General features: G+C 42.5%; 1 protein-coding gene across 1 annotated transcript in view; it reads right to left on the bottom strand.

Annotated features, from left to right (window-relative positions):
• Positions 1-1,694: 1,694 nt before the first annotated feature.
• The window catches only part of LOC134602606 (complement decay-accelerating factor, GPI-anchored-like), a 51,238-nt gene continuing 37,634 nt past the window's right edge, over positions 1,695-15,298 (bottom strand). Inside the window, exons 6-7 of the mRNA XM_063447682.1 lie at positions 3,972-4,068; positions 1,695-1,791 (exon numbers count right to left, since the gene is read on the bottom strand). Coding sequence (XP_063303752.1) covers positions 1,695-1,791; positions 3,972-4,068 — 194 coding nt within the window. The remainder of the gene's footprint in view (positions 1,792-3,971; positions 4,069-15,298) is intronic.

The raw sequence follows: 15,298 nt of genomic DNA, 5'->3' as shown, positions 1-15,298 counted from the left end.
GGAAACTTGCGGTGTATGCAAACCAAGGTTAAGTGATGCCTCAAGTAATTGTGAAATATCAAGAGGCATCAAAGGGGGGAATGTGGTGGAATCTCGGTAAAAATAAATTTAGTAGGCTGAGATTACCACGTGGCATGTGTACGTGCATATGCTGACGTATCGATCAGTTGGTTGCACGAGGCAAGATACGATCAGTAGTGTACGGAGCATGTGCAAGAATACAGGATGTAGTATTCCCCTCCTCCATTGTGCTGGACAGGCCATGCGGTTAAGCAGGAAGTTAATTCTTATTTGTATTGATTGGTCAAGAGAATGTGCGGGTGGAGCTTAATATGGGAGGAGTTATGTGCCTATATAAGGAGCCTGCACTATTGTCCGGGGCTCAGAACTTGCTGTATTTTGGTGACATTAGTCCCTCTGAGTCCCGATCGGTGAACCGAATAAAGAATCTCTTCCTTCCTGAAGAAACCTGTGTCCATCTCTCTGTGCTTGGCTTCCGTCAGTTTCTCTGGTATCAGTACACTCTATCACAGAGATAATAATGGCTACTGTAGCAATATGATTTTTGTTTACATACAAATGTGGTACCATACTGCTAAAAAATATTTCATTGTATAAATATAGCTGTCAATTTATTCAGGAGCAATGAGCATGTCATCAGCAATTTTGTGTAATAGTTTAGAAAATGGGGAATTTCATGTGTTTTCAAAAGCACCCTAGAGTATGTTAGATATAAAATTATTTGTGTGTCTTTTAAACTCTTTAAATAGCCTAGAAAGAAGGCTATTTAACAGAACTGGATGATGATGGGATGCTTAGATTAAGACCTGTTAGATTTTTAAAATGACAACACTTTCAGCAAGGCAACCACAGATTTTCTCACAACGGTCTTTGAGGTTGGCTCCCATGCTTAAAAGTTTGTCTGGCGTGGTGTGTCGATGCATATGACCTCTATCACTGTTCTTACAATCGATAATGAAGCTTTAGTAGTGGGCCCCCCCAAAATGTTCCCAGTCAATTCCCTCACTTTCGTCTTCCAGGCCCCACAGGCCATGGAGACAAATTGATATGTTATGTTTTTATCCAAATTAAAGACAATTTTCCCTAGGAATTATACCTGCAAGATAAATCTATTTCAAGCATGTGTGTAGGGATGAAGATTGTGTGTATCTCAGTATAACACAACTTGCATCAAAGATACGGGTGATTATATAACTCTTTTGCAAACCATAACACTTACAACTTTTGGAAAAATGCAGTATTGAAGCCGTGGAATTTCTCGATGTCAGAATTGAAAGCTCTAAAAGCCCTTTTGCTGGGAGGAAGGGACAGACGGCATCATATCATATGACTAAACCATAATTTGGTGATGAACTGCAGGATAGTTGAAACATGTGCACCAACTCAGCTGAATTTGCCCCAATTTAGCTATTTGCCAGTGTGGCAATTATAGGCTAAACTTTGCATTTCAATTCACAAGTAATACTCAGATCACAAAATAACTAATGTAAGGCACTAAATAATTACAAGGTTGTAAACTAGATTTTAAATGAATTTACAGTGAAATATAAACTAAAGGGCAATATTGCCAAACTAAAAAATTGCTGATTTGGAGATTATTTCTGATTTGGCATTTGTAGCCTCAGATTTTAATTCCTGACTAGTAACTCATTTTAGACTTCAACCTATCACTTTCATTGCTTTATTTTACCTTCACATTCAGGGGTAATGTTACTCCATTGTCCATCTGCCAGGCATTCTCTGTAGTTCCGTTTTGTCAACATTCTGTATCTAAAAGATATAGAACAAAGTGCATTAGAATAATTTTATTGCATGACAGGAGGCTTCATATTTTTTTGAACTCCTACAGGGCTGGACTGGGGATACAAAGCAGCCATAAAAAAAAATATATATGACAGCCGCATAAAACAAACATAGGCTTATTACACACAAGCTTACTCTGACACACACACACACACACACTCTCTCTCACACTACAAACAAGCTCATTGACACACACACACTCACTACAGGCAAGCTCACTGACACATATACATATGTTCACTACAAACAAGCTCACTGACACACACATTCTCACTACAGACAAGCTCACTGACACACATGCTCACTACAGATAAGCTTACTGACACACACAAGCTCACTGCAGACGAGCTAACTGACACACATACATTCAAGCTCACTCAGTAGCAGGAACATACACACACAATCACTGTCATGGGCTGAAGCCCACCTGGCACTGAAGGCTGTGGGAGCACTGACTTGGAGGTGAAGCTGCCATTTTCTGGCTGCTTTCTGCTGGTTAGGAAAGCAGTTTGAGTGTGGGGTGGAGCTTGCACCTGGGGGCAGGGCTTGCATGCAGGAGGCAGGGCTGGAGCATAAGAGGCACCAAATTGCTGAGAAGTGAGAAGGGACTCTCACAGTACCCCCAACAGCCTAAAAGCGGTCGCACCAGCTTCCAGCACCAGGGCCGGACTTGGAACGAAAAGCAGCCCAGGAAAAAAATTCTATACCAGTCCCATAATGCGTCGAGCCAACATAGTGTGCAGATATAGAGGTGGGAAAAAAACATAAAATTGAAAACTAAAAACTATTACTAAAACGGGAAAAAAAAGCACTGATTAGGCTTCTTTTTTCAAGCAGACGTGCATTTGCATATAATCAATGTTTTGGTCCAACTACCTTAATATATTAACAAAAGTTTGGTAATGGGACTGAAATGGTGAAAGAATGTCATCGCACAGCTTTAAAAAAAATTACGTTATCTTGGTAATTTTGATAAGTAATAAGAGAGGCTATTAAGCATGTGTGTCAAAATGCTGCACCACACCAATCGGCATCTCCTCATACAATTTATCATGGGGAGCATTCAGCACCTCCATGCAGAGAGTGGAGGTGCTCAACATAGGTGTTGCACACTGCACAGCACTGTATTAGGAAGCACCTCTAGTGACCGTCTGAGGGACTGTCATTAGAGATGTTCCTAGACAGCAAATTACAGTGCTCAGCCTACAGGGACAGGCTACAGACACCACCATTAAAGTGTAGTGGTTCTGGTGAGTACATTGTCCCTTTAATAAGATGCCTTTCTCTCCCCTGTCGATCAACTCTTCGGCATAGACTCCTGTGCTGAAGAACTTAGTTACAGGGAGAGCAGGAGACACAGGTGGAGATGCATTCCATACAAAAAAATAATGCATCTTCATCTGTTTCTCTTAACATAACTTTTGAATTTCTTGCCTTCTTTTGTGTTCCTTATCCCCTCTTTTGATTGTGTTACCAGCTTTAGTGTATCATATCCAGGGGCGGCGCTTTCTATTGGCGAGAGAGGGCGCATTGGAAAAGGGGGTGCCGGGTGAGCACCTCTGCTGTACTCTATGCGCCACAGGCCGCATTGAGCAGGGCCCTCCACCTCTCTGTTCCTGTACGTCCAGTTGTCTGGTTACAATTACATGTCTGTTAGTCCCCCCATTGTACAGCGCTACGGAATCTGATGGTGAAACCTTGATGAATCAAACCTTGATGAAATTATCATTCATAAAAATAGTGTTGAGTGTTTATCAAAATGTTCTATTCTAAACAAATCGTCTAAAGTACAAAAAGTGTGGCAGTCTTTGTGCAAACCAGTGGGACCAGCAGGCACAGTCCATTGTTGACGTTTCCTATTTTACATTTGTGCTCTACTTTTTAGAACATAACACTTTAATAAATATCTCCCATAGACTGTTTCTGATGATTCCATTAAGTTTGCATGGGGCTAGCAAAGGCAATCTACAATTACTGAATGCAGCCCCACTCTGCAGTACTCAAATCATAGACACCACCAAATACCCTCTTTTTGTCAGCATAACAATTGTGCTGTGAGACTGTGGCCCAATACTCATGTATGCTAGTGTCTGCTGGCTTTTAAAAGATCCTGTTTGTAATATATGGACTTATCACAGAGCACTTACCCATTATTACACTTATAGACTGCTTTGGAGCCAAATGTAAAGTCGTCTGCTTCATAAGCTCCATTAATAATATCTCCAGGATTCCCACATGATTTTCCTGCAAAAATGTAAATAGATGTTCTTTGCAGTATTAATTAACAACAGCATTAGCAAAATTTCACTTAGGAACATATTTACTAAACAGTGATTTGTAGTGAGTTCAGGCCCAGACTGGCCATCGGCAAACAAGGCAAATGCCTGGTGGGCCAAGTTGACCATCCAATGCAGGGTAGTACCGGCCCTAAGAGGGACCAACTTTAAGGGCCGAGAGATGATTCACTTGCCAGACGGGAGGAACTGAGATGGACACCCTGCATGCCTGACAGCATCTGTCTGCGCTCAAGCTCCAATAGTATCAGAGTGTTGTCATGGTAACCAGAGGAAACACTGAAATACCAGCGCTCACTAGAGCGAAAAGCATGGTCTGTACCCTGCGGAGGTACAGACCACATCAATAGCCCACTGAACCACCAGGGATCATAATCGTGTCCCTTTCTCTAATGGCATAGTAATAAAGGGGAGAGTAAATGTGTTTTACATATATATATTTTAATTATTAAATTAAGCCACCACTATCCTACCCCATTATATACACACATTACACTACCTGCAATTACACGCTACACACACACTGTCCACATTTACACACACATTACACCTCCTGAACTCCGACACAAACTATATATATATATATATGTACTATGTGTAGACCTATGCTTGTATGCTTAAATACGTGACTTTACATTTATATTTGTGTATGAGTTCATGTGCATGTATGTATATGTGTTCATGTGTTTATTTGTATGCGTATACATATATATATATATATATTTGTGTGTGCGTAGGTATAACGTGTGTATATGTATGCATGCATGGATGTATATGTGAATTACATAATATTGTATGTATATTGGATGTATGTGTATATATACATAATATTATTATTATTATTATTATTATTTTCGCTTTTTCTATAGCGCCAACAGATTCCGTAGCGCTTTACAATAATATGAGAGAGAGGATTTAACTATAAATAGGACAATTACAAGAAAACTTACAAGAACAATAGGTTGAATAGGACCCTGCTCAAACGATCGTACAGTCTGTCTATAGGAGGTGGGGTATAAAACACATTAGGACAGGAAATATCAATCAAATAAGATGGGAGTGAAGCAGAGCTGGAGGAGAGAGTAAAGGAGAGAGCAAGAGACAAGTGTGTAAGGTAGAGGTTACTCTGGGAGGCCATAAGCTTTCTTAAAGGATTGAAGACTAGGAGAGAGTCTGATGGGGGTAGGCAGGCTATTCCATAAGAAGGGAGCTGCCCGGGAGAAGTCCTGCAAGCGAGAGTTGGCCGTACGGGTGCGAGCAAAAGACAGGAGAAGGTCACGGGCAGAGCGGAGGGACCGAGAAGGGTCATACCTGTGGATTTGTGAAGAGATATAAGAGGGTATAGAATTGTTCAGTGCTTTATATGTATGGATTAGCACTTTGAATTGACTCCTATAGGATACAGGAAGCCAATGTAAGGACTGACAGAGGGGTGAGGTGTGAGAGGACCGACTAGAGAGGAAAATTAGTCTGGTGGCGGCATTCATTACACACTGTAGTGGGGCAATACGGCTTTTGTAGAGACCAGTCAGGAGAGGGTTACAATAATCCATGCGGGAAATTACTAGAGCATGGGCAAGCTCCTTGGTAGCATCTTTTGTAAGATAGGGGTGGATGCAGGCTATATTTTTAAGTTGGAATCTACAGGATTTGGCAACGAACTGGATGTGAGGCTCAAAGGTGAGGCTAGAGTCAAGTATGACGCCAAGACAGCCAGCTTGCAAGGATGGACTTATGTGGATACCACTGACATGAAGAGAGAGCAAGAGAGGAGGATCAGTATTAGGAGGAGGAAAGACAAGGAGTTCAGTTTTAGAGAGATTGAGTTTCAGAAAGCGGGAGGACATCCAGTCAGAGGTGGAAGAAAGGCAAGCAGTGACAAGTTGCACAACGGCAGGGGAGAGGCCCAGGGAGGATAGTTATATCTGGGTGTCATCAGCGTACAGGTGGTAGTGGAATCCAAAATAAGTTTGCCAAGAGAGGCTGTATAAAGAGAAAATAGAAGGGGACCAAGGACAGAGCCTTGGGGTACTCCAACCGAGACAGGATATATGAGTCTATGTATCTGTAGGCACATTTCTATATGTGTAGGTACATGTATTGGTGCTTGTGTGTGAATGTATGTGTAGGTGTGCATGTACATATAAAAACACAGAAAAACAATAGGTGGCACACTCAACATGCAATCAAAGGTGTAAGTGCAAAACAAATTAATACCTAATCAGGTTTATTTCTTTGCAACTGGCTGTAAGAGATGAACTTAACATAGAGCAGTATAGTCAGGGAACAGCCAATATCTTAAATACATATTTGTGGACGGGGCAAAAAAACTTAATGATAGCATATTAGAAGTAGGTATGTAAGGTCCCTATATGAGACCTATAGTAATATGAAAAAGTCGGTTGTGGTGTGCCGGAACCGACGATGCGGTGGGCCTGTAAAAAAAAAAAAGAGGGGAGTATACCATACAAAATTATACAGCCTACAAATCAAGCATATTATTATATATTACATATACATGTTATGGAAGACTTGGAGTATTTAAGAACAGGTTGATGTATATATCTGGAGTAAGTGGAAGCCTCTATTGCCTCAAAGTCCCATTAATATGTACCGAATATTCCTGGAGGTATGGTTGTCAGCACTAATGTGGAAGGAGTGACCTGCTTAATTACCTGAATTAAGACCTTATCTGACCATACAGTAAAATCCTGAGATAAAGACTGAATTACTTGTCGTTAGAGTATTGCCGTGTAAGGCTACAAAGAGCAGATCAAGGGAACCTTGAACAGAGGTTAGGTCATTATCCAGAATTACTAGTGACATAATTGTAAAATATTATTTAGTAGTGTTAAAATATTTAAGTAACAGGTGGCAAAAGAAGTAAAATCGACTGTTGTACTCAAGAAGCTTGATTACAACATAAAATTCTAGCCATAACCTGTTAAACTGTAGACACTCAGCGGGAAGCCTGTAATAGAGAACAAGATAAATATTGATAAAGTAGTAATTAGCAGCTGACCAAGTCAGTATTCTCACAAAGTGCATATGACAAGATCTGTTCGAGGCACATGGAGATACATGAGAAATGCCATAGGTGAGACAAAATAATTAAACGACCCTAGAGTTATGACATAGGAACCTAGGATAACTTAATCGCATATTACCAACATACCAGTGAGTACAATAGTTCGAAATATGGAACCAGAGTGTGAGTGAATACACGCGAGCACATGAAAATATAAATATTTGCGTACACACAACCCCACCCACAGACAGATATGTATGATGTATATCGTGGTTATCTACAGTTTGCGAGCCAGGCATAAAACTGATTCAGTCTGTAGTGACACCTGCTATTGAGGGGAGCTAGAGTGAATTACCATATAGAAAACAATATGTCTTCGTAAGGGGCCTAATACTGAAAGGGGCCTGATACTAAATGAGGCATGCTGTGACACTATGTTTAGATGAGAAGCTGAATTAGTGGAATGCATGTTATCTGGAACCTAATTTACTTATGATGTAGACAGATAGTCAATAACCAGTTGGACACCTCGAACGTACCGAAACATGCACTGCATATTGAGTTATGTAACGTATGCTCGAATACATATTAAGGACCCTGCAATGGTCAGCGTAAGGAGACAGCCCCTTGTAAAAGTCAGAGTTCGAATGTATTTACAAGACGTAAAGGAGAACGGAGTGACGTCTTGAATTGATATGAAGTTGAATGAAATGTAATGTTGAATACCTGAAACCCAAATTCATAGGACAACCTATTTTTTAATCATACTGCATCTAACCAGCTAACAGCCTCTACCTGACTGATATTTGCAATGATAGGCCTATACATGTTACTTATAGCCAAAACTACTGTGTGTACCTAATATAGATCATCACGTGATATTCTAATACATTATTATTGTAACAGAAGGAACTTACCATTACCTAATAGTACCAGCCACATAACTTTAAACACATTTAATTTTACAGGCTTTACAGATTTACGTCCAAGTTAATTCCATCTGCTCAATATAATTATACAACAGGGTAGGTTTCCAATACTAGACACAGTTCTAATACTAAGCAGTTGCCTCCCTTCTAAAAGCCTGTTTAGCAGTACCTATATATATACGAATATATATATATACGAATATATATATATATATATATATGTATTTATATGATTAGATAAATTGGTTTATATATTAAAATAGCTGTTGCTGGTACCTTAGGTGCCATTCAAAGGTTCTACTATGATGCGAGGTATAGGCCAAGATTAAATAGAAGTAGGACTAGCCATGTCCCTTGTGTGACATTGTATCAGACCTAGTAGGAGTACTGGGCAGGGACAGGACTTTCCACCTTTCTGTCATTGAGATATGTGAAACAGCATGAAGTAGTTGTGTATACCCTTGCAACATACTGGCTTACTAGCTATTGTCAAGTGGTGAAACCATTAAACAAGGTTGTTGATGGGTGAGGCCCTGCTAGATGCCAAGCGGCTCGAGAGGCTCTATGCGTTAGTGTGAGGGGCCACTGAATGTTGTGGCGGGGTGTCTGCCTCTCAGTGACTTTTTGTCAGGATCGGGACAGGGATCCAACACGCAGAGTACAAACAGTAGCCAGATACGTATACCGGACCTTAGAATGGCCGGACTAACGTAAGTAGTACAGTATAGAATGGTCAAAGACAAGCCGAGGTCGAGGGTAACAGAAGACAGGTAAGCGAGAGACAAGCCAAATCAAGGGTAACAGAGATAAGCAGAGTGAGGTAAACAAGCCGGGTCAAAACCAAAAGGGATAATAGAATACACAAGCACTGAGTGACTAGAACAAGCTAGAACCACGACAGGGCAATGAGCTAATGAAAGAAGCTCTGTTAAATACCCTGTTCAGAGCAGTAACCACGCCTCCAAGGCGTCCTGATTGGTCCTGCAGCCATTGACTGACAGGTTGTTCCGGGGGAGTGTCCTGATGACTACTTCCTGCCTAGATGCTGTAAAAGGCAGTCACTCCCTCGCGGCCGGCCTAGCATGACCGGATAGACCGCGGGGAAGGGAGCCATCAGACCGTCTGGATGGAGGAACAGCTAAGTCTCTACCTCTTTCGGAGGTAGAGACCACAGGTACCCTGACAGTACCCCCCCTCTCAGATACGCCCACCGGGCGGAATGAACCGGGACGAGATGGGAAGCGAGAGTGATACGCCCTGCGGAGGCGGGGAGCATGAACATCCTCCTGAGGTACCCAACTCCTCTCCTCAGGACCATATCCCTTCCAATCAACCAGATATTGTACTCTCCCCCGGGAGATTCGAGAATCAATAATAGAGTTAACCTCATACTCCTCCTGACCCTCCACCTGAACGGGGCGAGGAGGGGCTATAGTGGAGGAAAATCTGTTACATATGAGTGGTTTCAGCAATGAAACGTGAAACGAGTTCGGGATGCGTAAGGTATTAGGAAGAGCTAAACGATACGCAACTGGATTGATACGGGTCAGCACCCTGTAGGGTCCAATATAACGAGGAGCGAACTTCATGGAGGGCACTTTTAAACGGATGTTCCTCGTGCTCAGCCATACCCTATCACCTGGAACAAAGACCGGAGCCGCCCTTCTACGTTTATCAGCGTGTTTCTTGACCAACATAGAGTTGTGCACAAGGATTTGTCGAGTTTGATCCCACAACTTCCTCAAATTGGCAACATGAACATCAACCGACGGCACCCCCTGGGAAGGGGAATCCGAAGGAAGAATAGATGGATGAAAACCATAATTCATGAAGAAGGGGCTTGAATGAGTAGAATCGCAAACGAGATTGTTGTGTGCAAACTCCGCCCAAGGAATCAAACCGACCCAATCATCCTGGTGTTCAGAAACAAAGCATCGTAAATATTGTTCAATTTTCTGGTTGGTACGTTCAGCAGCTCCGTTAGACTGAGGATGATAGGCAGAAGAAAAGTTTAATTTAATACCAAGTTGAGAGCAGAAGGACCTCCAAAAGCGGGAAACAAATTGGGAGCCTCTGTCCGATACAATTTGAGAGGGTATCCCATGTAGGCGAAAAATCTCCTTAGCGAATATCTCTGCCAATTCGGGAGAAGACGGGAGTTTAGGCAGGGGAATGAAGTGTGCCATCTTAGTAAACCTGTCAACCACGGTGAGGATAACAGTCTGTCTTTTAGAGATAGGTAGATCGACAATAAAGTCCATGGCCAAACAGGACCATGGTTTTTCTGGAACCTCCAAGGGTTGCAGGAATCCACATGGAAGCGTATGGGGTTGTTTGGTTTTAGTACAAACTTCACATGCAGCGATGAACTCCTCAATATCCCTCCGTAAAGCAGGCCACCTGAAGTCCTTAGAGATCAACGCGTAAGTTTTGCGAATACCAGGATGTCCCGCCATCTTGCTATTATGTAAACACTGTAAAAGTTCCAGTTGATGAGCAGGAGGAACGAAATGACGGCCCGCAGGAGTCTGTTTAGGTGCTAGATGTTGCAACTTAATGATCTCGGCCAGTAATGGAGAATGAATCCTGAGATTCGTATTAGCAATGATATTGCATTTCGGAACTATAGAAGAAAGAACTGGTTCAGGTACAGTAGAAGGTTCATATTGGCGAGATAATGCATCGGCTTTAGAGTTTTTAGAACCAGGTCTGTAAGTCAGTACATAATTGAAGTGAGTCAGGAATAAGGACCAACGAGCTTGTCTAGAGGATAAGCGCTTAGCCTCCCCAATATAGGACAAGTTTTTGTGGTCCGTCAAAATCGTAATAGGGTGTAGGGTCCCCTCCAACAAATGTCTCCACTCCTTTAAGGCTTTAATGACTGCTAACAGTTCCCTTTCCCCGATGTCATATCTGCTCTCAGGCCCAGAAAATTTCTTAGAGAAGAAACCACAAGGGTGTAACGGTTTATCCAGCCCTAACCTTTGAGACAGAACAGCCCCAACTGCTGTCTCAGAGGCATCGACCTCGAGCAAGAAAGGCAGAGTCGTATCAGGATGGACTAGAATGGGAGCCGAGGCAAAAAGTTCCTTGAGAGTCTTGAAGGCACCCAGAGCTTCCTTAGACCAGAACTTAGTATCAGCCCCTTGTTTGGTCATATTGGTAATAGGCGCAATGATAGAGGAGTATCCTTTAATGAAGCGCCTATAGTAGTTGGAAAAACCAATAAACCTTTGGATAGCCTTGAGTCCTTTGGGCAAGGGCCAGTCTAAAATAGATTGAAGTTTTACAGGATCCATTTTAAAACCCTCCCCAGAAATCACGTATCCAAGAAAGTCTACCTGAGACTGATCAAAACTGCACTTCTCCAATTTGCAATATAGACCATGTTGCAGCAGCTTGTGTAATACCTTTCTGACCTGTCTATGGTGAGTCTCAATCTCCTTAGAGTGTATTAGTATGTCGTCCAGGTAAACAATAACACAATCATGCTGAAACTCCCTAAGTACCTCATTAATCAAATCTTGAAATACTGCAGGAGCATTGCATAGTCCAAATGGCATAACAGTGTATTCGTAATGGCCATACCGGGTATTGAATGCCGTCATCCACTCGTGACCTTGCTGGATTCTCACCAAATTGTAAGCCCCTCTGAGATCTAACTTGGTGAAGATTTTGGAGCCCTTAAGACGATTAAATAACTTGGTAATCAGTGGGATAGGATAGGCATTTCTGACAGTTATTTTATTCAAGCCTCGGTAATCGATACAAGGTCTCAGCGTGCCATCCTTCTTCTTAATGAAAAAGAACCCAGCCCCGGCCGGAGAAGAAGACCTCCTGATAAATCCCTTTTCTAAATTCTCCCGAATATACTCCTCTAGAACCGAGTTTTCCTGAACAGACAAAGGATATACATGGCCCCTCGGAGGCATAGTGCCGGGTAGAAGCTTAATCTTACAGTCAAATGACCTGTGTGGAGGCAAAGAATCTGCATTCTTCTTGTCAAACACTGCCCTTAAGTCTAGGTAAAGGTCTGGTATTTGTCTTTCTGTGGACTGAGTAGGATTCTCCGGTATGTTAATATTAGCTAATGGAGAAACCTTGCACAAACACCGATCCTGGCAGCCCTGGCCCCACGAGAGTATCTCTCCTAACTCCCAATCGATAATAGGGTTATGTTTTTTCAACCATGGGTACCCCAGAACTATGGGAACGGAAGGAGACGAAATGAGCAGAAGAGATAAATTCTCCACGTGTAGGATACCCACATTTAAATTAATGGGTATGGTCTCACGAAAGATAACAGGGTCTAGTAGTGGTCTACCATCTATGGCCTCAACGGCCAAAGGTGTCTCCCTTAGCTGGGATGGGAAATTGTTCTTACTAGCAAAGGCTTGGTCGATAAAATTCTCAGCAGCACCGGAATCTATCAATGCCATAGCCCTTACTACTTCCTTCCCCCAAGTTAAGGAAACTGGTAGCAGAAGCCTGTGATCTTTATAATCAGGAGTAGAGGACAAAATAGAAACACCCAAGGCCTGTCCTCTAGAGAGACTTAGGTGCGAGCGTTTCCCGGGCGGTTAGAACAGTTCGAGAGTAAATGACCCTTGGCTCCACAATACATACACAAACCCTCTCTTCTCCTGTGCTGTCTTTCCTCCTCAGAGAGGCGGGTATACCCTATCTGCATAGGTTCAGTAAGCAAAGATATCGTGGAGTCAGGACTTGGAACAGCGGGAGCTAACCTAAAAGAAGGTCTCTGGTTCCTCTCTCGAGTGTTCTGTCTCTCTCTTAGACGTTCATCTATACGAGAGATGAACGAAATTAAATCCTCTAAATTCTCAGGGAGTTCTCTGGTAGCAACCTCATCAAGGATTACATCAGATAGGCCATTCAAAAATACATCCATATACGCCTGCTCATTCCACTTGATTTCTGCCGCCAGAGACCTGAACTCTAGTGCATAATCCACCAGTGTTTGGTTCTCCTGTCTCAGGCGCAACAGTAATCTGGCTGCATTAACCTTTCTACCTGGAGGGTCAAATGTTCTTCTAAAAGCAGCTACAAATGCGTTATAGTTATAAACTAATGGATTATCGTTCTCCCATAGTGGGTTGGCCCATCTCAGAGCTTTCTCAATGAGTAGGGTGATAATAAATCCTACTTTTGCCCTATCCGTAGGATAAGAGCGAGGTTGCAATTCAAAGTGGATACTAATTTGGTTTAAAAAACCACGACACTTCTCAGGAGCCCCACCATAGCGTACTGGGGGGGTAATGTGAGAAGAAGCACCCACTGTGGCTACCTCTAGACCTGAACCGACAGGAGAAACAGGGGTATTACGTATCTCCTCTGGTGGGTTATTGGCACAAGCTAATAGAGCCTGTAGCGCAAGCGCCATCTGATCCATTCTGTGATCCATGGCTTCAAACCTAGGATCAGGAGCAGCCAGCTGACTGTTTGTACTTGCTGGATCCATTGGCCCTGTCGTAATGTCAGGATCGGGACAGGGATCCAACACGCAGAGTACAAACAGTAGCCAGATACGTATACCGGACCTTAGAATGGCCGGACTAACGTAAGTAGTACAGTATAGAATGGTCAAAGACAAGCCGAGGTCGAGGGTAACAGAAGACAGGTAAGCGAGAGACAAGCCGAATCAAGGGTAACAGAGATAAGCAGAGTGAGGTAAACAAGCCGGGTCAAAACCAAAAGGGATAATAGAATACACAAGCACTGAGTGACTAGAACAAGCTAGAACCACGACAGGGCAATGAGCTAATGAAAGAAGCTCTGTTAAATACCCTGTTCAGAGCAGTAACCACGCCTCCAAGGCGTCCTGATTGGTCCTGCAGCCATTGACTGACAGGTTGTTCCGGGGGAGTGTCCTGATGACTACTTCCTGCCTAGATGCTGTAAAAGGCAGTCACTCCCTCGCGGCCGGCCTAGCATGACCGGATAGACCGCGGGGAAGGGAGCCATCAGACCGTCTGGATGGAGGAACAGCTAAGTCTCTACCTCTTTCGGAGGTAGAGACCACAGGTACCCTGACACTTTTAAAGCATAAGATAGAATGGGAATGACAGGTGAGGCCCTCTCTATGCCACCATGCAAGGCGACTAACTATGAGTTGGGCCACAGGGCGTAATACCTCAGAGTATGAGGATGGGTGTTGGCCTCGCGGGACCACTAACGTAAGGCATAGAGGCCTGAGAAAGTATAAGCTATCGGGTTCCTGGTGCCCTGTTAGCCAGTAATGAAACTAACTAAGGGAGGCAGGGCAGGGTATCGAATAAGTACGTGTAATTTGTCGTATCTGAGAATGAGTAGTCAGAAACCACAACAAGGGAATTAGGATAAGGATCCTAAACTTAGTAAAATAATTATGCACCAAGGCAATAATTAAGGTAACTTACTATACATTACAAGTGATAACATCTAATCCCCAGTTAAGTGTCTCTCTTGAATATAGAAACAGATACAAGAAATCGTAGTTCTACATTGGAAATGGAATAGTAGTAGCATAGGTGCAGGTTATACGGTGTGATGTTGGATATAGGTTAAAGAATCAAACCTTAGTGACATGAGTATAGAAATGCACCGGATGAACATTTAGAGGCTTAGTAGAGTGAAAAAAAATCAGCATCTACTGAAAAAAGCCTGTAAAAAACTAGCAAAGTGTTTGCCTTACCTAAATTAAATCCTATATTCAACAAAACATTAGACTAACTTAAAATAGACACGTGCAATATCAACACTGACCACCAGAGGACGTCATTTAACACTCACTATTACACGAAACAAAGAATTATAAACATTCCATAAGATTACATGTAGAAAATAAACATTAAGGACTATAAAAACGAAAGAGGGCCATATGTGGCTGGAATAACTGTAACCACTAACCAAATGCACAGTGAATTGTGAATAGTAGCAGTGACGGAGCTCAAATGCTGAGTGCTCTGTGGATCTGAAACAAATATAATACATGTGATTCCGCATCCACTCACTATGATATGAATATAATATATATACGTATAAACCCACCTAATTGCTTCTAGAGAGCAAAAACTTTAGAGTCGTGACCGAAAGACCAATGGCCTTAATGTAACTTAAGTTAGAAGATCGATAACCACACCTATGGTTTGAACAATAAGAACTGGCAATTAACCTGAATAACACAAATGAGCCCCCTATATAGAGAGACAAGCGAAATGTCAGGA

This window comes from Pelobates fuscus, chromosome 1 (genome assembly GCF_036172605.1).
Source record: "Pelobates fuscus isolate aPelFus1 chromosome 1, aPelFus1.pri, whole genome shotgun sequence".
Taxonomy (NCBI): domain Eukaryota; kingdom Metazoa; phylum Chordata; class Amphibia; order Anura; family Pelobatidae; genus Pelobates; species Pelobates fuscus.
The sequence above is the reverse complement of the archived record's forward strand: the minus strand, read 5'-3'. Positions and strand labels throughout refer to the sequence as shown.